Source organism: Hemitrygon akajei, chromosome 24, assembly GCF_048418815.1.
Source record: "Hemitrygon akajei chromosome 24, sHemAka1.3, whole genome shotgun sequence".
Lineage (NCBI taxonomy): Eukaryota > Metazoa > Chordata > Chondrichthyes > Myliobatiformes > Dasyatidae > Hemitrygon > Hemitrygon akajei.
Genome location: NC_133147.1, coordinates 43,652,842 through 43,678,555, shown reverse-complemented (window position 1 = coordinate 43,678,555; position 25,714 = coordinate 43,652,842). Strand labels below are relative to the sequence as shown.

Below are 25,714 nucleotides of genomic sequence, written 5' to 3'. Positions count from 1 at the left end.
GGAGATTTAGGTGAGGGGGTATAAAGAGCGGATGGTAGGGGGTGGAGAGTGAAGAGGGAGGGAGGGCTGTGTTGGAGGCATTGGGAGGGTGTGTCCTGTGTGACTAAAATCCCCACTTTCCTTCCCAGACAGCTACTGCTGGATAGGGAGCTCCCATGGGTGTTGCAGTGCAGGGAGGTTGGGGGTTCCAGCCGACATGTGAGTCTCGGCCTCTTCCTTACACACAGCAGCTGACAGGCAGCTCTCCACGATGCTGGGGATGTGGGGGCCCTGGATGCTGTGAGTCTGTGGATGGATGGGGAAGTCTCGGTGTTGGCAGGGAGGGAAAGGGGGAAGCTTGCTGTCCCAGATGTGTGTTAGTCTCACCCACAGCATGATGTTATTCCCCCTCCCCTTCAGACAGCTGTTGATGAACGGTGTGTAATCTCCCCTCATGTACAGTGTGACCCCTCCCCCCCGTGTATGGTGTGTCCCCCTCTCCCTCCCATGTATGATGTGACCCCCCACTATGTATGGTGTGTCCCCCTCCCCCCTTTCTCCCACAGACGGCGCATCACCCTCCTCCTCCACGTACGCTGAGCCCCCTCTCCCTCCCACCTCTCCCCCACAGACAGTGAGTCACCCTCCCCCTCTCCCCTGCAGACAGCTGTTGACAGACGGAGAACTCTCCACTGTGCTGGAGGCCTGCCGCATGGGTCTGGAGTTGAACCAGTACAAACACCAGATCTACGAGTACGTGGAGTCTCGCATGTCCCTCATCGCCCCCAACCTCTCTGTCATCGTGGGGGCCTCCACCGCTGCCAGGATAATGGGTGAGTGGGCGAGGGAAAGTGTTAAAAGTTCAAAGTAAATTTATTAGTAGTCATAAATTGGGTTAATTGGGCATCGGTTAATTTGGGGCAGCCAATCATTTGGGGTAGCTCTTCAAGAACAAAAACTAATTGAGGAAATAGCCAGGTGTCCCTCAGAATATTTGGGGCACTGCCGCTTAATTGGGACCGGAGACTTACTGAAGTTTCCAACTAGCATCAGTCACGTAACGCTTGCATAGCCAGTTATGGTGTTTAGAGTGAATAGTTTTGAAATAGCATACGTTGCATGTGTTTTTGTTCAAAAAGCAGTGTTAGTTCATGAAAAATAAGCTGCAAGACAATTCAGAAATGTTTTGCTCACTGCGGTTTCAAGGATTAAGGCTTCGAATTGCCTGAGACAGCTGGAGGAGAAAATGAAACAATTTCACTACTTCAGCAATTAAGGAACTACAAAGAATTTGAAGGTATCAACAATCATATTGAATGTTACAATGAAGATGAAGATTTGGAGGATGCAATCATCAATATCATTGTATGAAGGCAGACCATTATCTGCTCTAGGTCTCTGTGCAGAACTTGTTCATTTACAGTAAATCAAAAGCACGGCAAAGCACACTGGATGAATTCCTCTGTTGATAACTGTTAAGAACTAATACACACTTTTATACTATTGAAGTAGTATTGGTAGTGTTCAAATTTGCTTTATTTATTGAGATTCAGCGTGGAGCAAACCCTTCTTGCCCTTCAAGCTGTGTCACTCAGCTATCCCCCAATTTAATATTACCCTCATCACTGGACAGTTTACATTGACCAGTTAACCAGTCTTTGGAAACCAACCTGGTCACAGGAGGACATGCAAACTCCTTAAAGTCAGCAGTGGGAATAGGTCTGGCACTGGCACAGTAAAGTGCTGTGCTAACCACTATACCACCGTGCTGCCTGTATTTCATTTGTTACTCAGTTAACTGGTAGTTTGTCTTTTAATAACTATATCCATGAAATGTTGGGCCAAAATGTACTGGTCTCAATGTGTCCCAGTTAAGCAGAAACCACGGTATGGCGCCACATACAAGCCTCAGATTCACTTCCTTCTGCATGTTCAGAGTAAATACAGAGTAGAATCAGTGAAAGACCACACTCAACAGGATGGACAAACAACCAGTGTGCAAAAGACCACAACTTGTGAAAATACAAAAAAAGAAAAAAAAAAAAATAAGCAATAATTATTGGGAATGTGAGATGAGGAATCCTTGAAAGTAATGAAGAGAGGGAGGAGGAGAAAAGAATCCCAAATTGGTAGAGGGAGCAAGAGTTAAAGTTCCCAGACTGTGAGAGGGGATGGGGAGGGAGTGAGAGGGTCATGGAAGAAGTACAGTGACTAGCTAGGTACCCTCCCTCACTGACCTCTCCCCTCATTTCACCCCAGGGATGGCAGGTGGCCTCACTAACCTGTCCAAGATGCCAGCCTGTAACATCATGTTACTGGGCTCCCAGCGTCGGAGTCTTTCTGGTTTCTCCAGCACCTCCGTCCTGCCCCACACCGGACACATCTACCATAGTGACATCGTCCAATCCCTACCTCAGGTGAGTGACTGTCTGCTGGGGTGCTCCCTCACTCCGTCCTACCCCACACCGGACACATCTACCATAGTGACATCATCCAATCCCTACCCCAGGTGAGTGACTGTCTGCTGGGGTGCTCCCTCACTCCGTCCTACCCCACACCGGACACATCTACCATAGTGACATCGTCCAATCCCTACCCCAGGTGAGTGACTGTCTGCTGGGGTGCTCCCTCACTCCGTCCTACCCCACACCGGACACATCTACCATAGTGACATCGTCCAATCCCTACCTCAGGTGAGTGACTGTCTGCTGGGGTGCTCCCTCACTCCGTCCTACCCCACACCGGACACATCTACCATAGTGACATCGTCCAATCCCTACCCCAGGTGAGGGACTGTCTGCTGGGGTGCTTCCTCGTTCCCACCTGCCCCACACCGGACACATCTACCATAGTGACATCGTCCAATCCCTACCCCATGTGTGTGACTGTCTGCTGGGGTGCTCCCTCACTCCGTCCTACCCCACACCAGACACATCTACCATAGTGACATTGTCCAATCCCTACGCCAGGTGAGTGACTGTCTGCTGGGGTGCTTTCTCGTTCCCACCTGCCCCACACCGGACACATCTACCATAGTGACATCGTCCAATCCCTACCCCAAGTGAGTGATTGTCTGCTGGGGTGCTTCCTCACTCCGTCCTACCCCACACCGGACACATCTACCATAGTGACATCGTCCAATCCCTACCCCAGGTGAGTGACTGTCTGCTGGGGTGCTTCCTCACTCCGTCCTACCCCACACCGGACACATCTCCCATAGTGACATCGTCCAATCCCTACCCCAGGTGAGTGACTGTCTGCTGGGGTGCTCCCTCACTCTGTCCTACCCCACACCGGACACATCTGCCATAATGACATCGTCCAATCCCTACCCCAGGTGAGTGACTGTCTGCTGGGGTGCTCCCTCACTCCGTCCTACCCCACGCTGGACACATCTACCATAGTGACATCGTCTAATCCCTTCCCCAGGTGAGTGACTGTCTGCTGGGGTGCTTCCTCACTCCGTCCTACCCCACACCGGACACATCTACCATAGTGACATCGTCCAATCCCTACCCCAGGTGAGTGACTGTCTGCTGGGGTGCTTCCTTGCTCCATCCTACCCCACGCTGGACACATCTACCACAACATCATCCAATCCCTACCCCAGGTGAGTGACTGTCTGCTGGGGTGCTCCCTCACTTCGTCCTACCCCACACCGGACACATCTACCACAACATCATCCAATCCCTACCCAAGGTGAGCAATCGGCTGCTGGAGTAGCCCCTCCTTCCGGTGCATTCCCTCACACCTCCTTCCCCGGAGGTGCTCCTTCGCTCCTCTCTGTGACAGTGAATCTCCACAGGACCTGCGGAGGAAGGCTGCCCGACTGGTCGCAGGAAAGTGTACCCTGGCTGCACGGGTGGACAGTTTCCATGAGAGCTCTGAGGCGAAGGTGAGGAGTAGGAGCAAATCCCTATCTAATCTCTCTTCCCCTCCCTCCCTGAATCTGTCTATCTCCATTCCTCCTCCAAGTCTCCCACCCACTCTCCCTCCATCCTCTTTGCATGACACCTGCTTTCGAACAGGAATACTGTACAGGAACAGGACGTTATGAAACTGGTAATTAAGCAGGATTTCCAGCGGGAAGACATTTTGAGTTCTCGGGGGAAGAGAGAGGCCAGACTGCGCAGACGCGTGATGTCAGCCAGTTGAGTGCAAACAGTTTAAAAAGGGCAAGGAATCTGCAGAAGTTTTTGATTCGAGTTCTCGGGGGAAGAGAGAGGCCAGCTGCGGGCAGCGTTGGGAGCAGCAGCGGAGTGAGAGGCAGCAGAGTGAAAGGGCTTTGGCTCCACGGGCTTCGGCGGTAACGGGACGAGGTGAGGCAGTTGTTGACTGCTAAAGGAGGTAGTATGTGTGTGAGGCCGGTTTTCTGTGGTCGGTGTCAGATGTGGGAGGTCCTGGAGTCTCCCGGTGTCCCGGACGGCCACATCTGCACCCGGTGCATCGAGATGTAACTCCTAAGGGACCGTGTTAGGGAACTGGAGCTGCAGCTCGATGACCTTCGTCTGGTCAGGGAGAGTGAGGAGGTGATAGAGAGGAGTTACAGACAGTTGGTCACACTGGGGACAGAGAAATGGGTCACGGTCAGGAGAGGGAAGGGGAAGAGTCCGGTACTAGAGAGTACCCCTATGGCTGTGCCCCTTGACAATAAGTACTCCTGTTTGAGTACTGTTGGGGGGGGGGGGGGGGGTAACAGCCTACCTAGGGGAAGCGACAGTGGCCGTGCCTCTGACACAGAGTCTGGCCCTGTGGCACAAAAGGGTAGGGAAAGGAAGAGGAAGGCAGTAGTGATAGGGGACTCTATAGTCAGGGGTTCAGACAGGCAATTCTGTGGATGCAGGAAAGAAACTCGGATGGTAGCTTTCCTCCCAGGTGCCAGGGTCCGGGATGTTTCTGATTGCGTCCAAGATATCCTGCGGTGGGAGTGAGAACAGCCAGAGGTCATGGTACATATTGCAGACAGGGGACAGAACATAATTGTAGCCAGTTAAAGGGGTTGAAATGTGTCTATTTCAATGCTAGGAGTATTAGGAACAAGGAGGATGAACTTGGAGCATGGATCAGTAAGTGGAACTACGATGTTGTGGCCGTTACTGAAACTTGGTTGAAGGAAGGGCAGGATTGGATGATGCAGGTCCCAGGGTTCAGGTGTTTTAAAAGGAATAGGACGGGAGGTAGGAAAGGTGGGGGAGTGGCATTGCTGTTCAGGGATAATATCACGGCTATAGAAAGGGAGGACGCTACAGAGGGAGTGTCCACGGAGTCAGTCTGGGTGGAAGTCAGAAATAGGAAGGGATCAATCACTGTGTTGGGAGTAGTCTATAGGCCCCCCAATTAGCCCTCAGGTCACCAAGGAGCAGATAAGCAGGCAGATTTTAGAATAGTGCAGGAAATACAGGGTAGTAGTTATGAGTGATTTCAACTTCCCTCATATTGACTGGGACCTCCTGAGTGCAAAGGGGATAGGTGGGGCTGAATTTGTCAGGTGTGTTCAAGAAGGATTCCTGACACAGTATGTGGACCGGGAGGAGAGGCTATACTGGATCTAGTTCTGGGTAATGAACCTGGTCAGGTGACAGACCTCTTGGTCGGGGAGCATTTTGGTGAGAGTGACCACAACTCCCTTAGCTTCAGCATAGCTATGGAAAGGGATAAAATCAGACGAAATGGTAAAGTGCTTAACTGGGGAAGGGCTAACTTTGAAGGGATGAGGCAGGAACTAGTGAGAGTAAATTGGAAACAGATGTTCAAAGGGGATAGCACAGAAGTAATGTGGGAGAAGTTTAGGGACCACTTCAGCTGGGTTCAGGATAGGTTTGTCCCACTGAGGCAAGGAAAAAATGGGAGGAAAAGGGAACCGTGGCTGACAAAACACGTGAGGCAACTCCTCAAGAGGAAAAAGGAAGCATATGTTAGATACAAGAAGCAGGAAGTAGGAGGAGCTTATGAGAAATATAGGGTAGCCAGGAAGGAGCTAAAGAAAGGACTTAGGAGAGCTCGAAGGGGGCACGAGAAGTCCTTGGCATGTAGGATTAAGGAGAACCCCAAGGCATTCTATGCGTATGTGAAGATGACGAGAATGAAGGTGGGACTGCTAAAGGATAAAGAGGGCAACATGTGCCTGGAAGCGGAGGAGGTTGGGGAGGTCCTAACTGAATACGTTGCTTCAGTATTCACAAGTGAAAAGGATCTTGACCAGGATGAGGTCGAAGTAGAGTGGGCCTGTGTGCTGGACAATGTGGAGATTATGGAAGAAGTAGTGCTGGATCTTCTCAAAAACATTAAGATTGATAAATCCTCTGGGCCGGATACGATACACCCTGAGAATTGAGAGAAGAGATCGCAGGAGCATTAGCTATGATCTTTGAATCCTTTTTGGCTGCAGGGAAAGTGCCGGAGGACTGGAGAATGGAAAATGTAGTTCCCTTGTTTAAAAAAGGTAATAGGGAGAAACCTGGGAACTATAGTCCGGTAAGTTTTACGTCAGTGGTATGCAAACCACTGGAAAGGATAGGATCTATGAGCATTTGGAGAAGTACAGTCTACTCATGGCTTTGTGAAGGGAAGATTGTGCCTCACGATCTGATTGAGTTTTTTGAAGAGGTAACAAAAGAAATTGATGAGGGTAGGGCAGTGGATGTGGTCTACATGGACTTTAGCAAAGCATTTGACAAGGTCCCTCACAAGAGACTCATCCAGAAAGTCATGAGGCATGGGATAAGTGGAACCTTGGCTGTTTGGATAAAAAATTGGCTTAAAGGAAGAAAGCAGAGGGAAGTTGTGGAAGGAAAGTATTCTGCCTGGAGGTCGGTGACTAGTGGATTGCCACAGGGATCTGTCCTGGGACCCCTGCTATTTGTGATGTTCATAAATGACCTGGATGTAGAGGTGGAAGGATGGGTGAGTAAGTTTGTGGATGACACAAAGATTGGAGGAGTTGTGGATGGAGCTGTAGGTTGTCGAAGGTTATAAGAGGATATAGACAGGCTGCAGAGTTGGGCAGAAAAATGGCAGATGGAGATCAATCCAGATGTGTGAGGTGATGCATTTTGGAAGGACAAACCAGAAGACTGAGTACAGGATTAATGGTCAGTTACTTAAGAGTGTGGATGAACAAAGGGACCTTGGGGTTCAAATCCATACATCCCTCAAGGTCGCTGCACAAGTTCATAGGGTAGTTAAGAAGTCCTATGGTATGCTTGGCTTCATTAACAGGGGGATTGAGTTCAAGAGTAGAGAGGTCATGTTGCAACTCTACAAATCTCTGGTGAGACCGCACTTAGAGTATTGTGTTCAATTCTGATCACCTCATTATAGGAAGAATGTGGAAACTATGGAGAGGGTGCAGAGGAGATTTACCAGGACGTTGCCTGGTTTGGAGAACAAGTCATATGAAGCAGAGCTGGGACTTTTCTGTTTGGAGCGTAGAAGAATGAGAGGGGACTTGATACTCTACGAAAGATTGAGAGGCATAGATAGGGTGGATAGTCAGGACCTGTTTCCCAGGGCACCAATAGCAAACACCAGAGGGCATATGTACAAAATTAAGGGAGGGAAGTTTAGGGGAGACATCAGGGGTAAGTGTTTTACACAGAAGGTTGTGAGTGCCTGGAATGACTTACCAGGGATGGTGTTGGAAGCTAAAACATTAGGGGTATTTAAGAGTTTCTTGGACAGGCACATGGATGAAAGAAAAATGGAGGGTTGTGGGGTACTGTGGGTTTAGTATTTTTTTTAAAGGATTATATGGGTCGGCACAACATGGAAGGCTGAAGGGCCTGTACTGTGCTGTAGTGTTCTATGGTTCTAAGCTGATTGTAACTAATTCCTTCTGCCTAAACAATGTCCACCTCTCTCTGCTCCCCGCACATCCATGTGTCTGTCTAACAGCCTCTTAAATGAATCTATCATTTCTGCCTCCACCACCTTCTCAGGCAGCACATTCCAGACACCCACCACTCTCTGTATAACAAAACTGGCCCGTCACATCTCCTTTGAACCAAACCCCTCTCAGCTTAAATGCCTGCAACCCTGGTATTAAGACATTCCCACCTGGGGGAAATATACTGTCTGTCAACTCTATCTGTGCCTCTCGTAATCTTATAAACATCTCTCAGACCTCCCCTTAGCCTCTATCACTCCAGAGAAAACAACCCAAGTTTGTCCAACTCTAATTATAACCTCTAACCCAGGCAGCATCCTGGTGAACCCCTTCTGCCCCATCTCCAGAGCCCCCACCCATCCTGTAATGGGGAGACCAGAACAGCACACAGTACTCCGAGAGCGGACAGACCAGAGTTTTATACGGCTGCAACATGACTTCCCGACTCTTGTACTCAACACTTGTCTGATGAAGGCAAGATGTCAGCACAATACAGGCCCTTCGGCCCACAAAGTTGTGCAAAACATGTCCCTACCTTAGAAATTAGTAGGTTTACGCATAGCCCTCCATTTTTCTAAGCTCCATGTGCCTACCCAAAAGACTCTTAAAAGACCCTATCGTATCCGCCTCCACCACCGTTGCCGGCAGCCCATTCCACGCACTCACCACTCTCTGCGTAACTTACCCGATATCTCCTCTGTACCTACTCCCCAGCACCTTAAACATGTGTCCTCTTGTGGCAGCCATTTCAGCCCTCAGAAAAAGCCTCTGACTATCCACACGATCAGTGCCTCTCATCATCTTGTACACCTATATCAGGTCACCTCTCATCCTCTGTCGCTCCAAGGAGAAAAGGCTGAGTTCACTCAACCTGTTGTCATAAGGCATGCTCCCCAATCAAGGCAACGTCCTTGTAAATCTCCTCTGCACGCTTTCTATGGTTTCCACATCCTTCCTGTAGTGAGGCGACCAGAATTGAGCACAGTACTCCAAGTGGGGTCTGACCAGGGTCCTATATAGCTGCAACATTACCTCTCAGCTCCTAAATTCAATTCCACAATTGATGAAGGCCAATACACCGTATGCCTTCTTAACCAGAGTCAACCTGCATAGCTGCTTTGAGTGTCCTATGGACTCAGACCTCAAGATCCCTCTGATCCGCCACACTGCCAAGATACTAATACTATATTCTACCATATTTGACCGACCAAAATGAACCACTTCACACTTGCACAAAATGCTGGTGGAACACAGCAGGCCAGGCAGCATCTATAGGAGAAGCACTGTCCTACCCAAGATCCACAAACCTGCCTGTCCAGGTAGACCTATTGTCTCAGCTTGCTCCTGCCCCACTGAACTTTAAGTCAACAGTGCTTCTCCTATAGATGCTGCCTGGCCTGCTGTGTTCCACCAGCGTTTTGTGTGTGTTGTTGTTTGAATTTCCAGCATCTGCAGATTTCCTCGTGTTTGCACTTCACACTTGTCTGGGTTGAACTCCATCTGCCACTTCCCAGCCCCGTTTTGCATTGTATCAATGTCCCTCTATAACCTCTGACAGCCCTCCACACTGTCCACAACACCTCCAACCTTTGTGTCATCAGCAAATTTACTAACCCATGCCTCTACTTCCTCATCCAGGTCATTTATAAAAATCACGAAGAGCAAGGGTCCCAGAACAGATCCCCGAGGCACACCTCCATGCAGAATATGACCCATCTACAACCACTCTTTGCCTTCTGTGGGCAAGCCAGTTCTGGATCCACAAAGCAATGTCCCCTTGGATCCCATGCCTCCTTACTTTCTCAGTAAGCCTTGCATGGGGTACCTTATCAAATACCTTGCTGAAATCTATATACACTACATCTACTGCTCTTCCTTCATCAATGTGTTTAGTCACTATCTCAAAAAAATTCAATCAGGCTCGTAAGGCACGACCTGCCCTTGACAAAGCCATGCTGGCTAATCCTAATCATATTATACCTCTCCAAATGTTCATAAATCCTGTCTCTCAGGATCTTCTCCATTAACTTACCAAGCACTGAAGTAAGATTCACTGGCCTTTGATTTCCTGGGCTATCTCTACTCCCTTTCTGGTACAAAGGAACAACATCCGCAACCCTCCAATCCTCCGGAACCTCTCCCATCCCCATTGATGATGCAAAGATCATCAACAGAGGCTCAGCAATCTCCTCCCTCGCCTCCTACAGTAGCCTGGGGTACATCTCATCTGGTCCCGGCGACTTATCAAAATTTGATGCTTTCCAAAAGCTCCAGCACTTCCTCTTCCTTAATATCTACATGCTCAAGCTTTTCAGTCCACTGCAAGACATCACTACAATCACCAAGATCCTTTTCCATAGCAAATACTGTACTGAAGTAAAGTATTCTTTAAGTCAAAACACAAAATGCTGGCAGAGTATCAGCAGGCCAGACAGCATCTATGGGAAGAGGTAGTGACGACGTTTCTGGCCGAAACCTTTCATCAGGACTGAAGTAACATGGGATGGTCGAGGAGGGATAAGAAGTGGGAGGAGAGATGAAGTGGAGAGCTGGGAAGTGATAAGCTGGAGGGAAATGGGCTGGGGGAAGGTGGAGAATTATGGGAAATAAAAGAGAAAGAAAGGTAGGGCTGGGGGGAGATTATAGTGAGGGAGGAAAGAGAGGGAAAGAGAACCAGATTAAAATTATAGATAGGGATGGGGTAAAGGGGGGGGGGCAAGGGTAGCAGCGGAGGTCTGTGAGTTGAATGTTCATGCCAGCAGGTAGGAGGCTACCTAGGTGGGAGATTGCTCCATCAACCTGCGTGTGGCCTCATCTTGACGGTAGATTCTACCTGCCGGCATGAACATTTGACTCACAGACCTCCGTTGATACCCCTGCCTCCCCCCCCCCTTACCCCATCCCTATCTATAATTTTAGTCTGGTTCTCTTTCTCTCTCTTTTCCCCCCTCACTATGATCTCCCCCTAGCCCTATCTTTCTTTCTCTTTTATTTCCCATAATTCTGCACCTCCCCCCTAGCCCATTTCCCTCCAGCCTATCACTTCCCAGCTCTCTACTTTATCCCTCCCCCCACTTCTTATCCTCCCTCGACCATCCCATGTTACTTCACTCCTGATGAAGGGTTTTGGCCCGAAACGTCGTTACTACCTCCTCCCATAGATGCTGTCTGGCCTGCTGAGTTCTGCCAGCATTTTGTGTTTTTATTTACTTCCAGCATCTGCAGATTCATTCGTGTATTCTTTGAGTACCTCTGCTATTTCCTCCAGTTCCATATACACTTTCCCACTCTCACACTTGATAGGTCCTATTCTTTGACATCTTATCCTCTTGCTCTTTGCATACTTGTAGAATTCCTTGGGGTTTTTCTTAATCCTGCCCGCCAAGGTCTTCTCATGGCCCCTTCTGGCTCTCTAATTTCCTCCTTAAGCTTCTTCCTGTTAGCCTTATTATCTTCTAGATCTCTAACATTACCTAGCTCTCTGAACCTTTTGTAAGCTTTACTTGACTAAATTTATTACAAGCTTTGTACACTACTGTTCATGTACCCTACCATAACTTCCCTGTCTCATTGGAACATACCTATGCAGAACTCCACACAAAATCCCCCTGAACATTTGCCACATTTTTTCCATACTTTTCTCTGAGAACATCTGTTCCCAATTTAAGCTTCTAATCTCCTGCCTGATAATTCCCCTTACTCCAATTAAATGCTTTTCTAACTGGTCTGTTCCTATCCCGCTCCAGTGCTGTTGTAAAGGAGATAGAATTATGATCACTATCTCCAAAATGCTCTCCCACTGAGAGATCTGACACCTGACCAAGTTAATTTCCCAATACCAGATCAAGTACAGCCTCTCTTCTTGTAGGCTTATCTACATATTCTGTCAAGAAACCTTCCTAAACACACCTAACGAACGCCACCCCATCTAAACCCCTTGCTCTAGGGAGATGCTAATCAACATTTGGGAAATTAAAATCTCCCATCATGACAACTTTTGTTATTATTACACCTTTCCAGGATCTGTTTCCCTATCTGCTCCTCGATATCCCTGATACTATTGGGCAGCCTATAAAAAACATCCAGTAAAGTTGTTGACCCCTTCCTGTTCCTAACCTCCACCCACAGAGACTCCGTAGACAATCCCTCCATGTCATATTCCTTCCTGCCCCGTCTGCTTGTGCGGCCACTTTAAGGGTCAATGGTATATCTTTCCCTGTCTGACCTTCCCACCCATTCCCCCTGCAGGTGGGCTATGACCTGAAGGAGGAGATTGAGAGGAAATTTGATAAGTGGCAAGAACCCCCTCCAGTGAAGCAAGTCAAACCACTTCCCGCCCCTCTTGATGGTCAACGGAAGAAGAGGGGAGGGCGCAGGTGAGAGTAGCCCTGTCCCACTGTGTATGTGTGATGTCCTTGGGAATGACCATGAGTAGTTCCTGTCTCTGTATCTCTGGGCCCGACCATGCACGGGTTCCCGTCTCTCACACCAGGAACACTGAACACAATTCCCATCTCCATATCCCTGGGTCAGACCCACACCAGGAGCACCATGCAGTTCCCATCTCCATATCCCTGGGGCAGACCAACACTGGGAACACCGTGCATAGTTCCCATCTCCGTATCCCTGAGTCAGTCCCACACCAGGAGCACCGTGCACAGTTCCCATCTCCGTATCCCTGGGGCAGACCAACACTGGGAACACTGTGCATCGTTTAGTTGCTTTTTGGGATTTGACCATCAGTAACTCACCTCATTCTTCCCCCCACTCACCTCTCAGGTATCGTAAGATGAAGGAGCGCTTGGGTCTGACTGAAATCCGAAAGCAGGCAAACCGCATGTGTTTTGGCGAGGTGAGACTTGCACATGGATTTGCTACAGATGGAGTGTGACTGCTTCTGGGATGTTGTCAGCTTCCTACAGTTAGTCAGCCTTGGGAATGTGGAAAAATAGCCGGTATTGTCGAGGATGAAGGCAGACAAAATATTACAGGGGGAAATTGCAATCCACTGTGGAGGAAGGTGGGCTGATGAATGGCAGATGCAGTTTAATTCAGGATCTGTGTGAGGTGTTATGTTTTGGGAAGACAAACCAGAGTAGGACTTTCACAGTGAATGGCAGAGTCCCTAGGGAGTGTTGTAGATCAGAGGGACCCAGGGGTACAGGGACATGGTTCCCTTGAAAGTGGAATCACAGGTAGACAGGGCAAGTGAGGGAGTTTGGCACGCTGGTCTTCATCAGTCAGGGCACTGAGTACGGGAGTTGGGGCGTTATGTTGCAATTGTACAAGACGTTGGTGAGACCACACTCGGAGTATTGTGTTCAGTTCTGATCGCCCTGCTGTAGGAAAGCTGCCATTGAGCTGGGAAGAGTGCAGAGGAGATTTACAAGGATGTTACTGGGGCTCAAAAGACTGAGTTATGGAGAGAGGTTGGGTCTTTATTCCTTGGAACATAGGAAACTGAGAGGTGACCTTACAGAGGTGTATAAAACCATGAGGGGCACAGATAGGGTGAATGTGACAGTCTTTTCCCCAGGGTTGGGCAATCAAGAACCAGAGGGCACAGGTTTAAGGTGAGAGGGGAAAAGATTTAAAAGGGATCCAATGGGCAACTTTTTCACCCAGAGGGTGGTCTGTCTATGGAACAAGCTACTAGAGGAAGTAGTTGAGGCAGGAACATTAACAACATTTAAAAGAGACTTGGACAGATACATAAATAGGAAAGGTTTAGAGGTTGCAGGTAGTTGGGAGAAGGGTGTGTTTCTCTCCTGTCGGTTCCATTTGGGTGGGAGTTTGTGGATTTGAGGCGGATGGTGGAGGGAGAAAGCCGCATCTGTGACAACCCCACTTCTGCCTGACACAGATCGAGGAGGATGCCTACCAAGAGGATCTGGGATTTAGCCTGGGAACACTGGGGAAATCTGGAAGTGGCCGGGTGCGGGCCGCACAGGTCAATGAGGCAACCAAAGCGCGGATCTCCAAGTCACTACAGGTAGGGGAGGCTTCCTCCCTCTGTCTCCCTCATTCCCTCTACTCCTCCCTCCTCTGCTATCATCCCTTCGTATATCCGTAAGTCTGGAGGGTGGGATACATTCTCACTTTGCCTGATTCCACAGCGGACACTTCAGAAGCAAAGTGTGGTATACGGAGGGAAGTCCACCATTCGCGACCGCTCCTCGGGGACTGCATCCAGCGTTGCCTTCACGCCATTACAGGTATGCTCAAATCTGACCCCCGCCATTGGGGGTTGGGGAGTGCAGGAGAGCATGGGGTCTCTTGTGCATGCTGGGATCCACTCCAAGAGTAGAATAAAGTTGAGCAGTCTTCCTATAAATCCTGACCACCAGTGTTGAGGGCGAGAAATAGAAACCTAGAAAACCTACAGCACAATACAGGCCTTTCAGCCCACAAGGTTGTGCCAAACACGTCCTTACCTTAGAAATTACTACGGTAATGGGGGTTTTCCATGTATCATGGGACCCCCTAGTGTGAAGGGAGAGGGGTGATTGTCTCTCTATACATCCTGGTAAGCACAGGATTTGCGGTGAGAGTGAATGTGTCTCCCAGTAAGTCCCAAGACCCCAGTATCGGGGAAGAGGTGGGAGTGTCCCCTACATGCTGGGACCTGCAAGATTGGGAAGAAGAATGAAGAGTCTGTCTGGATATCCTGAGACCCCTAATTTGAAGGCAGTTGCCTTCATACAACTAACCCCCACAATTGGGGAGAAGAGTGTGAAGGAGAATCACCATACATTCTGGGACTCCTGCCTGAGTGAGGGGTCTCCTCAACAGTACTGGGGGAAGAGGTGAGTGTCCCCTACATCCTGGGACCCCCAGTATTGGGGGAAGTAAAGAAGGCTCCCTGTATATTCTGGGACTCATGTTACTGAGAGAGTGAGGCCAGGTATGGGGAGGGTGTTCGAACTGTGTCTCCCCTCTAACTGGTTGACCCCCACCCCGGCAGGGCCTGGAGATCGTGAACCCACAGGCAGCTGAGAAGAAAGTGGCCGAGGCCAATCAGAAATATTTCTCCAATCTCGCCGAGTTCCTCAAGGTGAAGAGGGAGAAGGATGAGGTTCCGCAGAATGGGGCTGCTGCTGCCCGGTGAGGGTGCCCACTGCCCAGTGGCAAGGGAGAACTGGTCCCTGAGGGCAAATTGGGAGGGGATGTTACTGGAGCTGAAACCTGTAGTGGGGATGGAAAATTATTACTCTCCCAAAGCACCCCCTGACCACCTCTATCCCCCACTCCCCCCCGCTCTTCACCACTCCTCCATTCCTCGCTCAGATTACTGTGGGAAGCATTGAGGTGAGCCCATTCTTGTGGTCATTTTGTTCCTGGGGGGCGGGGGGTATGAGGGTGGGGAGAGAGCATGAGGGACAAAGATGCTGAAGTCTGTAACAAAGTTAGATTTATTGTTTGGTGTGAATAAAGAGCTGGTTTTACTCAGAGGGATCTGCCGCCTCTTCTTGCTTCCCCTCATCGTCGTCTCTTCCTGTGCTGTCGGGTGAGCTCAGGATGGAATTGCGAGTTGTAGGCAAAGGCCCTTCCCTCATCCCCCTGCTCCTCTCTCCTCCCCCTTCCCTCCAGCCCTCTCAGCAATGCCTCGGCACGGGCTCGCTCTGCCTCCTCTCTCCGCAGACGCTCGGCACGGAGGTCTGATTGCCCAGTGGCTGGCCCCACCCTCCCCGTCCTACCTCCCACTTCCCGGGACGCCCCTCCCCGCAGCCCCTCTTTCATTCCCCGCAGGGGGTCCATGCGCCCCTTGAGCCGGACGTCAGTCTCTGTCACCTCCTGTAGACTGGGGGGCCGTGTGTACCAGGGTGGTGCCGTCTGTGACTCTGATGCACTCTGGCCTAAGTACGTCAGCAGGCCCAGAGCACGCTCCCGTCGCTCCTGGGAGAGGGGAATGAAGTGGGAGGAGAAAGGGAGAGATGGAGGTGAGACAAAGTGAAGAGGGGGAATGTGAAAGAAATAAAGGAAGGCGTAGAGGGTGGAAAAGGTGGTGAAACAGGGAGGAAAGGGTTGAGAAACGGAGGGAGCAGGATGGTAGGATGTATGACGTGGAAACAGATGAAGGGGTGGAGGAGAAAGGAGAGGGGGATGGAGTGGGGGAACAGATGGAGGGGAGAAGGAGATAGAAGAGTGGGTTCAGGATGAGGGAGATGGACAAGTAGGTGGAGGGAACAGGTGTCAACGGAAAAGAAAGTGAAAGGGTAGGGGAGGAATAAGGGGTCAAAGAGATAGGGAAAGTGGGGGAGACAGAGACAAAATGAAATCACAAATAGAAGAGGCCACTCTGCACCCTTCCCATTTTACTGTCCCCTACACCATGAACAATCCACCTCCCATCACCTGTGTCCCTCCCCTCTATGGATGTGGATCCCAAGATCCTCCCCAATGCTAAGAATCCTGCCATTCACCGTGTATCCTACCTTACAAAGTGAATCTCCGGTGCGAGCTCATTCTCCGCCTTTCCCCCTCACCACACCATCCCTCAGTTCAAAGTTCCTTCAACAACCCTTCTTGAGCTTGAGGCTCCCTCACTATGCCCAGCGCAGTGGGGAGCTCCCTCACTGAGTCTCCCGAAGCCCCTTGAGCTCCCTCACTACCTGTCTACTCACCTTCTCCTGCCTTCGCTCAGCCTCGTACTCCTTGCTCCCCACCTTCTCCTTTTTGCCCCCCTCTAAATCGCTGAACAGATTAAGCTTCTGATGGACGGGCACAACCTCATGCGTTGGGACGTCAGGGAGGGAGAGACGCGCCCTCTTCCTCAGAAACTCCGTCCTCGCCTGGAAAACAAAATGGTGGGTCACACCAGCTCTCTTCATCAGTCTCTCTTTTTAGTTCTGTCACATCAGATACACCCAGAGTCACACAGAGAGAAACCCTCCACACCGGCACATAGGATACACCTAGGGTCAGACACAGAGAGAATCTCCCTCAACACCATCATGTCAGATATACCTGGGGTCAGGCAGAGAGAGAATCTACCTCCATAATGTCACGTCAGCTACTCCCAGGGTCAGTCACAGCCAGAATTTCCTTCCACACCGTCACATCAGATACACCCAGGGTCAGACAGAGAGAGAATCACCCTCCACATAGTCGCATCAGATAGAGAGAATCTCCTACCACAACGCCACATCAGATACACCCCGGGTCAGACACAGAGAGAACCTCCCCCCACACCATCACAACAGATACACCCGGCGTCAGACACAGAGAGAAACTTCCCCCCACACCATCACAGCAGATACAGCCAGGGTCAGACAGAGAATCTCCTTCCACACTGTCACATCAGGTACACTGGGGGGTCAGACACAGAGAGAATCTCCCTCCACACCATCACATCAGATACAGCCGGGGTCAGACACAGACAGAATTTCCCTCCACACCATCACATCAAATACACCCGTGGGCAGTCACAGGAAGAGTCTTCCTCCACGCCGTCACAACAGATACAGCCAGGGTGAGACACAGAGAGAATTTCCCTCCACACACCACATCTGATACAGCTGGGGTCAGACACAGAGAGAAGCTCCCTCCACGCCGTCACATCAGATACAGCCAGCGTGAGACACAGAGAATTTCCCTCCACACATCACATCGGATACACTGGAGACAGAAAGAAAGAATCTCCTTTCACACTGCCACATCAGATACAACCAGGGTCAGACACAAAGAGAAGCTCCCTCCACACCGTCACATCAGATACACCCGGGGTCAGACAGAGAGAAATTCCCTCCACACTGTCACATCAGATATACCCGGGGTCAGACACAGAGAAATTCCCTCCACGCCGTCACATCAGATACACCCTGGTTCCGAATCAGAGAGAATCTCCATCCACACCCTCATGTCAGACGCAGAGATAATCTCCCTCCACACCGCTACATCAGATACAGTCGGGGTCAGAAACAGACAGAATCTCCCACCACACCGTCACGTCAGATACAGCCCAGCCGGGGTCAGAAACAGAGAGAATCTCCCTCCACATCATCACATCTGATACAGCTGGGGTCAAACACAGAGAGACTCTCTCTCCACACTGTCACATCGGATACAACCGGGTTCAGACACAGGGAGAATCTCCCTCCACGTCGTAACATCAGATACAGCCGGGGTGAGACACAGAAAGAATCTCCCTCCACACCGTCACATCAGATACACCCAGGGTCAGGCAGAGAGAATCTCCTTCCACACCGTCACATTAGATACAGCCGGGTTCAGACAGAGAGAATCTCCATCCACACCCTCATGTTAGACGCAGAATCTGCCTCCGCACCCTCACATCAGACACAGAGTGAATCTCCCTCTACACCACTACATCAGATACAGCCCAGCCGGGGTGAGACACAGAATCTCCTTCCACACCGTCTCATCAGATACACATGGGGTCAGAGAGAAAGAGAATTTCTCTCCACACATCACATCAGATACACCAGGGACAGATAGAGGGAATCTCCTTCCAGACCGTCATATCAGATACACCCGGGGTCAGACACAGAGTGAAACAGACAGACAGACATATTTTATTGATCCCAAGGGAAATTGGGTTTCGTTACAGCCGCACCAACCAAGAATAGTGAAGAAATATAGCAATATAAACCATAAATAATTAAATGTTAAGTTAATCATGCCAAGTGGAAATAAGTCCAGGACCAGCCTATTGGCTCAGGGTGTCTGACACTCCGAGGGAGGAGTTGTGAAGTTTGATGGCCACAGGTAGGAATGACAACTCCCTCTACACTGTAACATCAGATACACCCAGGGTCAGACACAGAGATTATTTCTCTCCACGCGGTCACATCAGATACAACCAGGGTCAGACACAGAGAATAACTCCCCCCAAACTCTCACATCAGATACACCCGGGGTCAGACACCAATGTTGACTCTATAATTTGGTGAGTCTCCCCAGTCAGTGCGGGCGGTGTCGTAACACCTCTTATCCTCCCAGCCGAGCGGTGGCGCTGCCCGCTCCTCCCACAGTTATTTGGTCCTCCCCGCGGTGCTGTCCTGATCCTCCCAGTTTCCTTTTGGCAGTACCTCCTGGTCGGCCAGCGCCGCCCGCCGCTTGCTCTCTTGCTCCTCAGCTGCCGCCCTTTCCTCATCGCGGCGGACCCGCTCCACATTGTCCCGGGAACGGACATGCCAGCTCTTTTTCGGGAGGATGTTCATCTCCGGGCCGCCGATTGGCTGCTTCCGGCCGCAGCGTGATCCAGTTCGGCCAATCCACCGCTCGACCTTCTCTGTCTGAGGTGCGCAGCCGCAGTTTAACTTCGCCTTCTCCGTTCTGGAATCCGGCGCTGGGAGTTCAAGCAGCGCCTCCCGTGTCTCGGAGGTCCTCACACTGCCCCCCGCTGCTGCTTGGCAGGACCTCGGCCCGGATGTGCAGTAGGCCCGTCGGGTTTGGAGGACCTTGTGCTGTCGGAACCAGGGTTGTCACTCCGCGTGCCTGGTAGGATCGACTGCAGTCGGAACCAGGGCATTGACAACTCTAGGGTGCAGAAGGTGTCCAGCAGGATACTGCCAGCATAGGACCTTTAATTGGAGCCCTCAAATAGAGGGCATGACCTCTCTCTACTCCCCATACACAATGTCCATCTCCCTCCGTTCCCTGCACACAATGCCCATATCCCTCCGTTCCCCATACACAATGTCCGTCTCCCTCCATTCCCCATACACAATGTCCATCTCCCTCCATTCCCCATACACAATATCCGTCTCCCTCCATTCCCCGTTCACAATGTCCGTCTCCCTCCATTTCCTGTACACAATGTCCATCTCCCTCCGTTCCCCATACACAATGTCCATCTCCCTCCGTTCCCCGTACATAATGTCCATCTCCCTCCATTCCCCATACACAATGTCCATCTCCCTCCATTCCCCATACACAATGTCCGTCTCCCTCCATTCCCCATACACAATATCCGTCTCCCTCCATTCCCCGTTCACAATGTCCGTCTCCCTCCATTTCCTGTACACAATGTCCATCTCCCTCCGTTCCCCATACACAATGTCCATCTCCCTCCGTTCCCCATACACAATGTCCATCTCCCTCCATTCCCCGTACACAATGTCCATCTCCCTCCGTTCCCCGTACACAATGTCCATCTCCCTCCGTTTCCCCGTGCACAATGTCCAACTCCCTCCGTTCCCCGTACACAATGTCCATCTTCGTGCATTTCCATGTGTCTGTCTTGAGGGCCTCTGAAACACTATTGTCAGCCTCAACCACCACCCGATATCACATTCCAGACACCCACCCTTCTGTGTAAAAAAGCTCTGGAAAATCCCACACATTATCTTTCAACTCTCTCCCTCATCTTAAATGCATACCCACTGGTATTAGACATTACAGTCTTCCAAACTGATTACTCTGTAACCCCCAGGTTTGGCCAGCAGTGTCAGCCAACACTCTCTGGCCCGCCAAACTTGTGAAATCTCGTTTGTGTGAATGCTGCATGATGTTTTCATCTGTTACAAATCAGTACATCATATGCATTTAAATGATTGAGCTTTATATTTCCTAATTTGACTAAAGGGATAGTGAACATTTTAATGAAATAGTCTAATACACACGTTGCAGCTCATGGTCCGTTATGGACTCCCAACCACATTCCAAGTCCTCTCCGTCCTGCAGGTTACGACCTCTCCGTCCTGCCTTCTTCTCTCTCCATCTTCCACCGAACAAAAACCCGTGAATCCCTCACTCTCGGGCACACTCCCCTCATTGGACAGTGCACATTCCAAAACCTCTGTTATCTCTAGTATTAACCCAAACACTGCTGCTACAGAGAAACCATTACATTAGCAGTGAAACCTTTCCCAAGGCATTACACTCTCTCCCCACCAAATTTAGTCATGTCCTCACGCCAACACTTCCTGCAAAACACAAAGTCCAATCCAGGTGTAAAACGCAGTGACAAACCTCCCCAAAACAGTAGGGGCCACACTCCGTTCCCTCAGTGCCTATCTGGTGGTCTCCTAATTCTCTGAGACCTCCGTTCCCCCACAACTACATCTTCATGTTCCAACACTACTGGGGATACTTCTGGTCTCCCTGGTAAGGCCTCCCACAGCCTATCACTCGTGCCCACCTGCAACTCAGACCCCTCTGTCCCATGGCCAATCCCCACTTCACCCCTTGCAAGGTCCCGCTGCAACCCAGGCTGCCCACACACCCCACCTGTCCCAATGGGGGAAGGGCCAGGAGTCTCTTCCTCAATCAATGGGGGAGTTAGTGAAAGGTGGCGTATACCACACATCCAGGTCCTCATCCTCCAAATCAGGAGCTCTCAGGAGCGGGGGCCGGCCTGACCTCTCCTGCTGTGGACCCTGCAGTCGTCCCATGTCACCGGAGAGTCCAGGTCAACCTGTACCTCTTGTCGCAGAGGCAGAGAATCTTGCCAGGCTCATTCCCATCCTCTGGTTTCACCCGGAAAACTGGTACGTTGGGCACCTGGCTCTTCACTACATAGGGCGTAGCTGCCCAGCAGTCAGCCAACTTATGCTTCCCAGGGAGCCCCAAATTCTCTATGAGGACTCGGTCTCCCGGCAGGAGTTGGGAGAACCTCACTTTTTCATCATACCTCTTATTTCCTTGATTCTGCTTGGCAGCTGCGACCTCAGCTAATTAATAAGCTTTTATCAGCTCCCTTCTCATATCAGACGCTTACTTCAGATGTCTTTGATGGTAAGTCACCCTCGTCAGTCCCAAAACAAAGGTCAATGGGCAACCTTGCCTCACGCCCAAACATCAGATAGTATGGCCAGTATCTAGTAGCCTCATTTTGGGTACAGTTGTAACAATGAACCAGATGTCCAATATGTAGACTCCACCTTCTCTTCTTGCTGATCTCCAGGGTCCCGAGCATGTCTAGCAAAGTCCGGTTAAACCTCTCGGGCTGGGGATCACCCTGCAGATGATAGGGAGTGGTCCTCGACTTCTTCACTCCAATCATGCAGGATGAGCCTGCTCTCGAAATCCTGTCCCTGATCACTATCCACCTGGGAAGGCCATAATTAACTACATACTTCTCCCATAACACTTTGGCCACTGTGGAAGCCCTCTGGTCCTTGGTAGAAAGTGCCTGCTGTAGTGGTCCATGACATTTGCCGTGTTGCTGGCATTGGGTTCTATGGACAGGAAATCCATACACACCAAGTCCAGGGGCTCTGCACTCTGCAAGTGGGAAAGGGAGCTGCCCACATAGGCAGTGTCAAAAATATTTATGTCCCTTTTCTATTCTTCGTACACACCCTCTGTTTGCCCAGAAACACTTTGCAGTGTTCTATCTGATTGCAGTATTTATCATCATGTGCATTCTTAACTTCATCAACTTCAGGTGAGCATAGATTCTGTGGCTGTCTCATCTACATGACATTATGTTCATCTAATCTCAGGTTAGGAGCGATCAGTCAGTGTTTAAAATCAGGGCAACCTAATCAGCTAAAGGCAATGTGGCCGTGTCAGGGTTAATCAGGGTGGTGATCTTGCGGATAATACGGAAGGTTGCAACAGGAACAGCTGGTGACTGGAGGGACGGGCGTGCTCCAGTTGGTGCTCAGGATTACAACGGGACATTGACAAGATGTAGTGCTGGGCCAAGAAGTGGCAGATGGAGTTCAACCTGCAAGAGTGAAATGATTCACTTCGGAAGGTCAAATTTGCAGAGAACAAGGTTAATGGCAGCTTTTTTAGCATCGAGTGGTCAAGAAGGCAAATAGTGTGCTGGCCTTCGTTAGTCAAGGATTGAGTTCAAGAACTGTGAGATAACATTGCAGTTCTATAAAACCCTGGTTAGACAACCTTCAGGCCAGATTATAGGATGTGGGAATTTCAGAGAGGGTGCAGAGGAGATTTACCAGAATGCTGCCCAGATTAGAGTATTGCTCTATGCGGATAGGTTGAGTCAGCTAAGGATTTTCCCTGGAGTGAAGGACCATGAGATAGAAGTGTACAAGATGATAAGAGGCTCAGGTTGAGGGAACTAAGGCTTTTCTCTGGAGTGAAGTGTACAAGATGATAAGAGGCTCAGGTTGAGGGAGCTAAGGCTTTTCTCTGGAGTGAAGTGTACAAGATGATAAGAGGCTCAGGTTGAGGGAGCTAAGGATTTTCTCTGGAGTGAAGTGTACAAGATGATAAGAGGCTCAGGTTGAGGGAGCTAAGGCTTTTCTCTGGAGTGAAGTGTACAAGATGATAAGAGGCTCAGGTTGAGGGAGCTAAGGATTTTCTCTGGAGTGAAGGACCATGAGATAGAAGTGTACAAGATGATAAGAGGCTCAGGTTGAGGGAGCTAAGGATTTTCTCTGGAGTGAAGTGTACAAGATGATAAGAGGCTCAGGTTGAGGGAGCAAAGGCTTTTCTCTGGAGTGAAGTGTACAAGATGATAAGAGGCTCAATTTGAGGGAGCTAAGGATTTTCTCTGGAGTGAAGTGTACAAGATGATAAGAGGCTCAGGTTGAGGGAGCTAAGGCTTTTCTCTGGAGTGAAGTGTACAAGATGATAAGAGGCTCAGGTTGAGGGAGCTAAGGATTTTCTCTGGAGTGAAGTGTACAAGATGATAAGAGGCTCAGGTTGAGGGAGCTAAGGATTTTCTCTGGAGTGAAGTGTACAAGATGATAAGAGGCTCAGGTTGAGGGAGCTAAGGATTTTCTCTGGAGTGAAGTGTACAAGATGATAAGAGGCTCAGGTTGAGGGAGCAAAGGCTTTTCTCTGGAGTGAAGTGTACAAGATGATAAGAGGCTCAATTTGAGGGAGCTAAGGATTTTCTCTGGAGTGAAGTGTACAAGATGATAAGAGGCTCAGGTTGAGGGAGCTAAGGATTTTCTCTGGAGTGAAGTGTACAAGATGATAAGAGGCTCAGGTTGAGGGAGCTAAGGATTTTCTCTGGAGTGAAGTGTACAAGATGATAAGAGGCTCAGGTTGAGGGAGCTAAGGATTTTCTCTGGAGTGAAGTGTACAAGATGATAAGAGGCTCAGGTTGAGGGAGCTAAGGCTTTTCTCTGGAGTGAAGTGTACAAGATGATAAGAGGCTCAGGTTGAGGGAGCTAAGGATTTTCTCTGGAGTGAAGTGTACAAGATGATAAGAGGCTCAGGTTGAGGGAACTAAGGATTTTCTCTGGAGTGAAGTGTACAAGATGATAAGAGGCTCAGGTTGAGGGAGCTAAGGCTTTTCTCTGGAGTGAAGTGTACAAGATGATAAGAGGCTCAGGTTGAGGGAGCTAAGGCTTTTCTCTGGAGTGAAGTGTACAAGATGATAAGAGGCTCAGGTTGAGGGAGCTAAGGCTTTTCTCTGGAGTGAAGTGTACAAGATGATAAGAGGCTCAGGTTGAGGGAGCTAAGGCTTTTCTCTGGAGTGAAGTGTACAAGATGATAAGAGGCTCAGGTTGAGGGAGCTAAGGCTTTTCTCTGGAGTGAAGTGTACAAGATGATAAGAGGCTCAGGTTGAGGGAGCTAAGGATTTTCTCTGGAGTGAAGTGTACAAGATGATAAGAGGCTCAGGTTGAGGGAGCTAAGGCTTTTCTCTGGAGTGAAGTGTACAAGATGATAAGAGGCTCAGGTTGAGGGAGCTAAGGATTTTCTCTGGAGTGAAGTGTACAAGATGATAAGAGGCTCAGGTTGAGGGAGCTAAGGCTTTTCTCTGGAGTGAAGTGTACAAGATGATAAGAGGCTCAGGTTGAGGGAGCTAAGGATTTTCTCTGGAGTGAAGTGTACAAGATGATAAGAGGCTCAGGTTGAGGGAGCTAAGGCTTTTCTCTGGAGTGAAGTGTACAAGATGATAAGAGGCTCAGGTTGAGGGAGCTAAGGATTTTCTCTGGAGTGAAGTGTACAAGATGATAAGAGGCTCAGGTTAAGTGGACAGTCCAGAGACTTTTCCCCAGAGTGGAAATTGCAAATTCAAGGGGGTAAAATTTTAAGATGATTGGAGGAAGGTATAGGGGGCAGGGGGATGTCAGAGAAAGGTTTTATACACAGAGAAGTGGTGGGTGTGGGACGTCCTTCCCAGGGGAAGGGGCAGATACATTTAGATAAGCACACGGATGACAGAACAATGGAGGGAAGGGATCGATTGCTCAAAGTACAGTGCTACTCCCAACCGGAGAAATCACGCAAATCCTGAACAGTCTTCTTCCACGGAATCATGAGTGAGGATGGCTGAGGGCAGCGATTTTCTGCAGCAGGAACTGCTTGTCGCGCCCCCCCTGTGGGCGAGACGGGGAATCTGTCAGTTTCAGATCTGCCATCCATCTTCCCACCCCGAGGACCCACTCCCGACCTGCAGCACACCCCCAGCACCAACTCCAAATCCATCACCGCCAGGACCCACTCCCGATCTGCACCCCTCCCCCAGCACCAACTACAAATCCATCACCCCCCAGGACCAACGCCCGATCTGCACCCCTCCCCCAGCACCAACTCCAAATCCATCACCGCCAGGACCCACGCCCGATCTGCACCCCTCCCCCAGCACCAACTCCAAATCCATCACCCCCCAGGACCCACTCCCGATCTGCACCCCTCCCCCAGCACCAACTCCATCGCCCCCCAGGACCCACGCCCGATCTGCACCACTCCCCCAGCATCAACTCCACATCCATCACCCCCCAGGACCCACTCCCGACCTGCAGCACACCCCCAGCACCAACTCCAAATCCATCACCGCCAGGACCCACTCCCGATCTGCACCCCTCCCCCAGCACCAACTACAAATCCATCACCCCCCAGGACCAACGCCCGATCTGCACCCCTCCCCCAGCACCAACTCCAAATCCATCACCGCCAGGACCCACGCCCGATCTGCACCCCTCCCCCAGCACCAACTCCAAATCCATCACCCCC

The 25,714-nt window shown here is 50.3% G+C and overlaps 3 protein-coding genes across 3 annotated transcripts in view; 1 reads left to right on the top strand and 2 right to left on the bottom strand.

The window, feature by feature from the left end:
• The window catches only part of prpf31 (PRP31 pre-mRNA processing factor 31 homolog (yeast)), a 31,474-nt gene extending 16,161 nt beyond the window's left edge, over positions 1 to 15,313 (top strand). Inside the window, exons 7-14 of the mRNA XM_073028705.1 lie at positions 643 to 812; positions 2,239 to 2,396; positions 3,785 to 3,874; positions 12,113 to 12,240; positions 12,644 to 12,716; positions 13,728 to 13,856; positions 13,981 to 14,079; positions 14,829 to 15,313. Coding sequence (XP_072884806.1) covers positions 643 to 812; positions 2,239 to 2,396; positions 3,785 to 3,874; positions 12,113 to 12,240; positions 12,644 to 12,716; positions 13,728 to 13,856; positions 13,981 to 14,079; positions 14,829 to 14,972 — 991 coding nt within the window. The 3' untranslated portion in view covers positions 14,973 to 15,313. The remainder of the gene's footprint in view (positions 1 to 642; positions 813 to 2,238; positions 2,397 to 3,784; positions 3,875 to 12,112; positions 12,241 to 12,643; positions 12,717 to 13,727; positions 13,857 to 13,980; positions 14,080 to 14,828) is intronic.
• Positions 15,259 to 19,137, bottom strand: leng1 (leukocyte receptor cluster (LRC) member 1). The gene is made up of 3 exons (XM_073028706.1): positions 18,916 to 19,137; positions 16,489 to 16,656; positions 15,259 to 15,760 (listed from the first exon to the last, which is right to left on the bottom strand). The coding sequence occupies exons 1-3, from the start codon at positions 19,045 to 19,047 to the stop codon at positions 15,344 to 15,346; spliced, it is 717 nt and encodes a 238-aa protein (XP_072884807.1). The 5' UTR covers positions 19,048 to 19,137; the 3' UTR covers positions 15,259 to 15,343.
• A 1,232-nt stretch (positions 19,138 to 20,369) lies between these two features.
• The window catches only part of LOC140715703 (transmembrane channel-like protein 7), a 63,085-nt gene continuing 57,740 nt past the window's right edge, over positions 20,370 to 25,714 (bottom strand). The window contains exon 13 of the mRNA XM_073028073.1: positions 20,370 to 25,077. The gene's annotated coding sequence lies outside the window, so the exon portion shown is untranslated. The remainder of the gene's footprint in view (positions 25,078 to 25,714) is intronic.

What these genes read in the sequence shown, in the direction of transcription:
- leng1 (XM_073028706.1), bottom strand. Translation starts at nt 19,047, where the DNA reads ATGAACATCCTCCCGAAAAAGAGCTGGCATGTCCGTTCCCGGGACAAT. An exon ending in CGGCGCTGGCCGACCAGGAG is followed by an intron (nt 16,657 to 18,915) that starts GTACTGCCAAAA and finishes TTTGTTTTCCAG; the next exon opens with GCGAGGACGGAGTTTCTGAG. An exon ending in CTGAGCGAAGGCAGGAGAAG is followed by an intron (nt 15,761 to 16,488) that starts GTGAGTAGACAG and finishes CCCCTCTCCCAG; the next exon opens with GAGCGACGGGAGCGTGCTCT.